This window comes from Seriola dumerili, unplaced genomic scaffold, assembly GCF_002260705.1.
Source record: "Seriola dumerili isolate Sdu_G_001 unplaced genomic scaffold, Sdu_1.0 BDQW01001449.1, whole genome shotgun sequence".
Classification (NCBI taxonomy): domain Eukaryota; kingdom Metazoa; phylum Chordata; class Actinopteri; order Carangiformes; family Carangidae; genus Seriola; species Seriola dumerili.
The window spans coordinates 1,135,288-1,145,026 of NW_019175704.1; the positions used below are offsets into that span (position 1 = coordinate 1,135,288).

Below are 9,739 nucleotides of genomic sequence, written 5' to 3' on the forward strand. Positions count from 1 at the left end.
TGTATGTCAGGTAGTTTTGTGCACCAGTCAGCACAAGATTTGACAGTTTTGAGGTTGTTCTAACTAATGATGTTACTGATTTAGAATCGTCTCTGAGAGAGTGTGGATGAAGCTGTGTTTTTGCTTTGAGGCTTTAGCAGCAGAAGAACAGGATACAAGGGAGAACAAGTAGGAAACACAGGGTGGAACTTGGCAGAAGTTTCCAGGAAAATAAAATACTGTGAGGGGCTGCAGGTGCAGAGTGGGTGTACTTAGAGGGAAAACAATCTTTGAGAATTTTAAGGACTTCAGCACTTGACCACATCACAACACAGAAGTGGTCCCATTCATATGCAGATGGGTGCAGGCGTTTATGAGGGATGTGCTTAAAAGTGCCTTGATTGTTTAATTTGAACTGCAGAGAATTCAAGAGTCAAACTTAAAAGAAATCACACAATGAAGCTGCAGTTCAGACAGAAACACGTTTAGGCTGACATCTAGTGGAATTAGTTCAGAGTTGCACCTATATGTTGATTGAATGCAGATAGTCTATTGAGTCTTAATAGCAGCAAGGGAATGAAATCCAAAATGTATTTTCCAATGAGGATTTTTGTGTTATTTTAATCATCATCTGTTACCAATTCTGTTTCCAGAGAATTGGATGGTGAAGTCCAAATGTCAATTTAATTTCCCATGAAAATTATAATAATTCTAAGATAATTACATGTCTGCATTAAAATGTATCTTAATACATTAAATCAAGCTGATGACTCTGTATTTTTGTTATGGCTGTTGACACACACCCAAAACACATTTCAGACAACTTTAAAGTTGAAAAAGTCGTTAAAATGACTATACATGGATGTGTGTAAAATGATAAATATGTATGGAATGTGTTTTCATTTAAAAAAAAAAAAATCCTCTGTGAAACTGTACACATCACAACAGAAACCCTTTGGAGTTCAGGTTCATTTTGATTTGATTGACTGATTTTCAGCTCAAACTGAGCTATAAGTCTAAAGTCTTTTTTAAATCAAATTACCCCAACAACACTTTATTTGATGTCAATATTATCTTACTAACTAACGTGATGCTTTTATTTAGTTAAATAGACTTTTATAGAATGATTAAACAGCCTATAACAAATTACATTATATTTTCCTCCTCCTGATGTCAGCATCTTCCAGTCATCGCCTCTCACTTCAGGGGATTTCTGCACCTGTCAACGTCACGGGTTGTTTCGGGGTGTGGCCACAGATGGCCGCAGTCTCGAGCTTAAACTGGAGAGGTCCTCTTCAGGTAAACGAACCGGGAGAAACAATGAACACCTGTGTTTAGGTTCAGGTTAAAATACAGGCCTGTCGCGTGGGATTTTTATTTTTCTCCATCTTCTTTTTTATTCTTTTTATTTATTTATAAATCTATCAGTTTTGCTTCCCACGTTTTATTTTCCAGTTTTGTCATAATGCGGGGACTACCTGCCGCGACCCTCCTGTTGTCGCTACTAAAAGGTAATTTCCGTTTCATTAATATTGGCCTCGTTTTTTAAACAGTAGTATACTCTAAACATGTTTATGAAGTGAACGTTTTTCAAAACTCCAATTGAAAAGTAGGAAACTGGAAGTATCGGTCACATGACAGTTTTTGTTTATGTGACACAAAGATGCATATCTTTATTGTACTTTTCCCACAATCGGCCTACACACTAAGCTGTTCCTACAGGTTGGTACGAGATGGACCAGTGAGGATGTTTTTGAAATCTTAGAGTTTATTTTTAAAAGTCACTGTGACCTGTCATCATTTATGGGCAGTTCAACTCAGCCGGTTTCACACCAGCCTTTGAATGTTTGGTTGGTGGTTTCACAGGAAGCAATTTCCCGTGCCTTTGTCTGTGTCACCTGTCTTTCTGGTTCTGCCACTTTGAAAATAAACTCCCTGGTTGACAGAAACCCTCACACACATTGTTTCATTCTTACAACACTCTTCCTCCATGACTTTTGGTAATACATCCTGAAGGCTACTGTTACTACCGGTAGCTTTTTAGTACACGGGTTAGATTTGTTCCTTACACACACATGCACGAATAAACAAAGTAGTGCTGTAACCATGTGTTTGTCGTCCCTCCACAGTGGCGGTGTGTATTCAGGTGATTGTCCCTGAGCAGGACCGTAAGACATTACTGTTTGCCTCAGTGATTCTCCGATGTGACTACAGCACCTCTGCAAACCTCCAAGATGTTCTGGTCACCTGGAGGTACAAGTCCTTCTGCAAAGACCCTGTGCTGGAGTACTACTCCACAGGTCAGAAACAACACACACACACACACACATACACACACACACCAAAGGAGAGCACAATACAGAGAAAAGGGATATCATAAGTCTCAGAGAGGCTGGTATACTCTTCTCCCTGACCTGAGTCTGAATTTCAATACAGTGGTCTTTCATATCTAGATCTTCTCGCCAATTATAAACTCTTGGTTTATGATGACAAAGGAATAATTTGCGAATAAAGAAATCATCTGAATAATCAATAGACTGTTCCAGCTTCAGGCCTCTGTAGCCGCAAGCCAAACACAGAGAGACTAAGAAAAAGCTGCCTCCCTTAGGCCATCAGAACCTCTATATAAACTGCACTCACCCTTATCTAGTACGTTGTCCTCTATGAGTCCTTTGCACTCAATATTTGGTCGCACGTGTGCAAACTTTTATTGTATAGTTTGCCTACGTGTGTGACTTTTTATATATTTTTAAATTTCTTTTGTCTAATTTGAGTCTTTTTGAGTCTTTTTTTTTGAAGCACAGCCTTCATGAGTATGCCACGCTGCATTTTTGTTGCTTGTGTGACAAATAAAACTCTTGAAGCCTTGAATTGTAGTGTAGGGACTTTGTGAAACTAAGATCTAAATGTGTTTATATGGATGATGAAGACATTTGCACTGGATTTTGGTTTGGTTTACTGAAAAAGACACAGACTCAGAGGTACTTTGAGCTGAATACTTAACACATCTTAGTTTTCATATTAGTGTGGTATCTTGAGGTGCTGATGTGAAGAAGTGATCACCGCTGACACGTCTTTACTTAAAATCAAAAAGAAGTTTATTTACAAGAAAGAAACAGTGTCAAAAATGCCGAATCCTGGAGCATCTCTGCCAATGTGAGATCTCTCCTCTACCGTCTCACAACCCCTCTATTTATCTGTCTCAACCCTCCTTTGGGATGTGCACTTCTTTCAATAGAGGAGCCTTCACCCAAATGGTTGATTACATACGAAATGTGACCTTTGGTCTTTTACCTTTTTTGGTAACAGAGACCCCCATATCCTGAGTCTCTTATAGCATATACAACAGAAAACAGATATATAAACATTGTCACCCCTTAAGGCACATTCTTAAACTTCAACTTGAACTGGATAGTTCAAGGAAACCTTCAACAACATCTTAGTTGGCACCCTTCTTGAACTTTAGGATGAGACACACATAGAAGAAGAACATGCAACAATTTAGAATGTTGTAACATAAGGAAATTAAGTGGATAATACACTACATTAGTCTTTTAGCATTTACTAATTAACTCCAAATGAGGCTGATGAGAATGTCACTAGTTTGGCAGGTATTTTGTCTTAATACAAAGCATTTGCAAATTTTAAATTACGACATGAGCTTCTCGGTCAGATGTCAGAAGGATATATTGTTTGCGGACCATGAATGTCAATAAATGTAATCTCAGTTGTAATCCCATCTGTTGACAAGCACACTTACTTTCAATCCGAATAACTGGTCTAGACTGAAATATTTCTACAAAGTGACTTACGGACCAGCACTCTGACGTAACCATTCCTAAAGTCATGCTGCTAGCTAGGCTAAAAATCCAACATATGAGGATTTGTCAGGTCAAAATAATCAGTAGTAGAATAATCAGTTGTCAAGACGTACAGCCAGATCTTTGTGTGATGCTTCGCAATCAAGATGCTTTGATCATTATACCCACCACGCATACAGGTAGGAAAAGAAGGGGTAGATACAGGTGCCAATCATAGAGAAAAATGTCATTTATTGTGTTAATAAAAACTTTGCCTCTGGTTTTGCAGCATACCAGTCTGCGCAACAGTTAGGACAGGACCCATCGAATGACTGTCCAGACCGTCAGCGGACAGTGCGCACTGTGATCCAGAAGAGAGGATCCAACGAGCCGACGCTGGGACCCGAGTACCGCGAACGCAGGATCACTATCCAAAATAGTGAGTTCATGCAAACATAAACTATAAAATCCCATCCAGCACAGGTGGCATCGGGCTTGTAAATAGATGAAGCCGTCATCTGGTCTTGAGACTAAATGTTAAGATCTCCAACATTTTATTATATTCATTTTGAGTTCTTTGCTTCACCTATTAATTTGCCTATTCATACTTTATAGAGCTGAAATGATTAACTGATTAGTATATGGACAGAAAATCAATCAGAAGCAATTTTGATGAATGATACATTGTTTAAGTATTTTTTTAATGCCAAAGGAAGCATTGGTTGTGTCTGCTTAATTGCCAGTAGCTTGTGGTTTTCTTAGTCCTCTATTTTAGTTAAGTGAATATGTTTTTGTGTTTTGAAATGTTGGTCAAAGAAATTAGAAATGTTGAGAAAATGATCCACAGATTAATTGCTAATGAAAATAATTGTTAGTTTCAGCCTAGTTTCAACCCCATAACACATTGATAAATAGAGATAGAAATGTTTGAGCAGGTAGTAAAGACACCTCATCCTGACCTCTAGAGTGACATGCCTGTGAGTGGAAAGTGTGGGGATGCTAATCAGCAACACTGTAGTTGGAAGAACAACACGTCACAGTACAAGCATGACTGGATGTTCCTTTATCTCAGTGCAAAGAGAGATTTTTTTTTAACATTTTCTGCAAAGGTACCTTGACCACTGTTTAATTTGAGGTATCTGTGTGTTTGTATAGAGGCAGACCTGGTGATCACTGAGGTGATGTGGTGGGACAATGGGGTTTACTACTGTAATGTGGATGCTGCTGGAGACACCACTGGCGACTCCGACAAAGAAGTCAAACTCATCGTCTTGCGTAAGAAACAAAAAGAAAAGAAAAAAAAGTATTGTTAAACATACACTCACTGATTTTATTGTAACCCCCAAACTTCCACAACTTCTACTTTTGATGTCTGACTGGGAGCTATAACACAATCAGAGTGTATCTTTAAAATCAGAATATACATAAAAATCTATTAACATGATGTCTGTCTCTTTGAGCACACTGAGTGTCTCTCTTCCTCTCCTCTCTCAGACTGGTTGACGGTGTTGCTCATCATCATCGGAGCCATCCTTCTGATTATCCTCTTCGGCATCTGCTGCTGCCAGTGCTGCCCTCAGAAATGCTGCTGCTATGTGCGCTGTCCCTGCTGCCCACAGCAATGCTGCTGTCCTGAAAAAGGTAGAAGAGAGATTGACAGCTCGTTGATGTTTTAAAGACGCGCCAATAACCAAATGGGCAGCAAAAAAGATTTACATGGGCAGGCTATTGTTGTCAGTAATACACAGAGGACACACAAACGATGAGGCAACAAGGGAGTGAAAAAAACAGATAAGGTGATCTTGGTCTTGCTTTTAAAGGGTAGATTCACATTTTTTTTGTCTCAGACAGTCCTCATTCTGCAATACAATGAAGTAATGTTTTAACTATTTGAAGTAGTAAAAACAAATGGCAGTCAATGTTAACACTTTGGCAGGCTGCCACAAATAAATCAAGGTATGGGAAACACTGTTCCCATATGAAACTGGTGGGACTAATTAGCCTGTGACAGAGGATGTCAGTTGAGTACATTGTCCATCAGTGTGGCACAGAGTTGTCCACCTGTGATCACTGAAACGCATGTTAATGCCAGGTATAAGTGTGTTTTTAGTACAATATTACCTCTTCATGTTACTATTGCTCCACTGGACAAGAAAGACAGAGACACTGTCTGAGAAAAGGGGAATTTTGCATTAAAACACTGTAAGTTTAGAGGACACCCAGTTGATTTGTCTAACTCAGACTGCTGAGTTAGTCAAGTTTAGTTTCAGCTAAACTTTAGAATGTATTTTTACACAGTACAGAGACTGTAGAGTTTGTCCCCCATATCATATCAAATGAGGAAGACATCTATTCATAGACAGTATGGAGAGGGGGGACCAAAAAAATAACTCTCTCAATGCACATATGGGTCTGTGAATGTCATTTATAGACAGACTTGGAAAAAAAAGTCCTTTAAATAAAAAACAAAACAAAACCAAAACAACCAAATTCACTTTCGTCTGTTTTATGATGTCCTGGTTGGCTTATTGTTTATCTTTCAGGTGTTTCTGACAGCAGAGCCTGTGAATATAATGCTTTTAGAGTTGCTGCTCAGCAGTCGACATGACTCTCCAATGTTGAATGTTGGGGTTTCTCACAAGCACTTTCTGCTCCCAGCTACAACCCTATGCATTGATAATATAATTTAAAACATAAATGACATGTAAATGTGCATCTCAACCCTGCTGGTACAAGTTGGTTTTCATACTGTTCTGGTAGGTAGGAAATCAGTCTGAGAGTTTAGTGTTTATTGTCTCTTGAAATATGCAAGTCCTTGAGACAGATCATCCACAGTGCAGACAAAGAGCCTGTATATGTAGAGAAAACCTTCCTGTACTGATAATTATTAGAGAATGTGCTGTCCTCGTCTTTCAGTGGTGATGCAGCATCGTATGATGAAGGAGGCTCAGAGGGCCATGGCTCCCTGGATAGGAGGACAGCCAGTATATGGACCAATGAGTCACGCTTCCTCCCAGATGAACCCGCTGCTCTACTCAGGTATGCCCGTGTAACGCAGCAAGTAAATGACCACATTGTGGCTTTAACACCCTTAGAATTTAGGTGGGTATTCATCCACATATGTCTCCAACATTGCATCATCTAACTTTATTTTATGAATGTTTTTGCCTCTCCAGGATCTGTTTCAGGGAAGAGCATCCCTATGAAGCCAATGCCCCTGCCTCCCCCTCAGTCTTCATCTTACAGCATGCCCCCTCCCAGCGTCCATGGCAACCACGCCCCTGCCAACACCAATCACATGCTCGATTACCTCGAGAGCCAGGTGAGGGGGATGGACATGACCAGTCCTCTGCTACAGGTATGTACCTGCCCGTGTCGAAATCTGTTAGAGTAAACAGGAGAGCATCAGAGTATTCTGCATACTGTTGTTGTCTTCTGTATATATGTAAACACTTGCTGCTGCCATTCCCATGTACTTCATTGTAGTATCTTAGTATCTGTTTTTTGTCTTTTTTATCTATTGCTTTGGAGGAGGGGTGGGTCACATTATTAGTTGTTTAATTGTGTAAATTCTGAGTCTTTTTAAGACTGTCCAATTCATTTTTGTGTAACAGTTAATGTTTTTATTTCAGTAATCTGTATTAAGTTCTAGGATGTTTACAGTATATACTGTTACTGTTGTATCAAATTGAGGTGTATGAGTGGTGATTTTCATTTTTTGTTTATTTTTTCTTCTTCTGGTCTGTTCTTCCCATCAGTCCCAGCCACCTCCGCATCACCACATGCAGCAGGTCCCACCTCCTCCCCAGCACATGCCTGTCCCCGTCCCATTTTCCCCCGGTCCTCCCAGCATGATCTCAGCCCTTGATGATGGCCCAACAGATCGTCACATCATCACACTTCAAGCATTAAAGGAGCACCAGCCAGGTAGAATGCCGCCCCCTGCACCCAGGACTCGCCCCCCGAGCTCCAGTGAGAGCAGCCGCAGTGGCTTCGGCCGACGTGACGAGCGAGGAGCAGCGGGAAGGCGTTACCCCTCACCTACTAGATCAAGAGGTATTCCTCGGAGCTACAGCCAGGACTTACTGGATGGGCAGAGTCACAGTGGGGCACGAGGAGGCATGGACCGCCCCCGCTCCCGTTCCAGGGATGACCTGTTCGACACCAGGTCCAGAGGAAACTACTCGCCCCCTTCATCACACCGCCAGAGACGAGGGTCCTGGAGCTCGATTGATGAGGGTAGCAGCAGGAGAGGAGGAGGAGGAGAGAGGAGAGGAGGTGGAGGCTGGGTTGACCAACCCCCCAGCTACACCGAGTACGAACCTGGAAAGAAACGCTACACTGTAAGACACTCGCTGCTTTAGTTGCTCGTGCAACTACACTAATGCACTCATATCAACGCAGATGCACAAATACACAGTCATTATTAAAAAAAATTCTTTGTTATGCCGATGCCAGTGACGTGAATCTAAAGTTAGTGTGTCTCTCTCAGGACAAGAGTTCTCGCAGTGGCACCAGCATCATCATCTGAACCCTCCAGCTGAGAAACGCCCTGTGACCTGTTTCAAAGAACATGCACACCTCACTAGAACTGGGAGCCATGTTGTCTGGCTACTGGTAAACTTTTAAATGCCACCATTTTTATGTATTAAATTGAATCATATACCAACTCTTTTATTACCTTTTGATAAGTGAAAAGCTGGCAGTGGGGTTCATACAATGTGAGATGCAGAAATTTGGAATAATCCTCCTCAGAGTGTACGGGTGGTTAAGCAACTGTTTGGTGTCAATAAGGAAACCTATTCGGTACCTTTTCTTTTTTTTTTGGTATTATGATTTAAGAAAACTCAGCAAGTCTTTACTGGGATTGCTGAACAGATTTTTGGGATAATGTCTCCCTCTGCTGTTTCATCAGTATAATGAAAATATTCTGAGGCGATTTAGTCTAAAATCCTCCCGTTAGATTATTTCTACATGCTGCTTTAGAGTTGATGTTTCTCCTATTGAAACTCTGTTTGGCCGTAACACAGTTAATTCTTACGTTGATAAAGCCATGAAGCAATCACCAATGACGCTCAGGGAAACAAATAAATTACACTTGTTACAATGAAGCTGTATAAACCCACATAAATATGAATAGCTTATTGTGAATGCTGAAGTTAGTTTTTATCGTTTTTGTAAATAGTTATGTCTCATATCTTCTGTTTGTCCTGAAGTGACTGTAATGCATTGTTTTACTAATGCTTTGAAGGAAAAGGTGTGTTCCATTAGCATCTGTCCAGATAATGATTAAGTGGTTTGTACATAAGATGAATGATGTATTTACACTTTAAACTGCATGTAAATTATTTTACATGATGTTGATGAGTGAATTGAAGTTATGTCAACACTGTAAGAGGCCCAAAAAGTTTTTTTTTTTCTTTTTAAATTACAGCTGTTAGCACAATGTGAAAATGCAATGATATTTTGTGAACAGTTTTGGAAACGTAACCGCTCCCCCACCCCTCATCCATTGATATTTTTAAGGATTTTTTTTTTTTTTTTTTTACAGTCAGTTTGAGTTTGTGTTAATTAATAATGTTGAAAATAAACCTTTTACCTTTTGGGTATAAAAAAACAGTTTAAATGTTCTTATTGCTATCTGAACTTTGACCCTTTTAAAAGTCTTACATTTTTCCAAACACTGTCATAACTATTTATCCTGTGTTGTCAGTTGCATGACAAAGTTATATAACATCAAGCCGAACAAAGCCATCCAAGGTATACAGGATTTAATATTTTTTGAAGTTTTAAGCCAAGGCTGGAGGTAAAAGTTTTTTTTTTTTATTCAGAAATTGATGGTATTTCTCCATTTATATCACCAACCTCAATATATGTTTTTTAATATATTGACATTCCATCTAAAAACTAGCTAAACAATAGTATGTGCTTTAGCTTAGACTCAAAAGTAGGCAGCCATT

At 39.7% G+C, this 9,739-nt stretch overlaps 1 protein-coding gene across 1 annotated transcript; it reads left to right on the forward strand.

The window, feature by feature from the left end:
- The first annotated feature begins 1,303 nt into the window (after positions 1-1,303).
- Positions 1,304-9,327, forward strand: LOC111238672 (immunoglobulin-like domain-containing receptor 1). Its single transcript, XM_022768303.1, has 9 exons — positions 1,304-1,490; positions 2,109-2,279; positions 4,069-4,218; positions 4,935-5,054; positions 5,274-5,420; positions 6,696-6,818; positions 6,956-7,137; positions 7,538-8,122; positions 8,272-9,327. Exons 1-9 carry the CDS (start codon positions 1,445-1,447, stop codon positions 8,308-8,310), a joined length of 1,563 nt encoding a protein of 520 aa, XP_022624024.1. The 5' UTR covers positions 1,304-1,444; the 3' UTR covers positions 8,311-9,327.
- Positions 9,328-9,739: the final 412 nt, after the last annotated feature.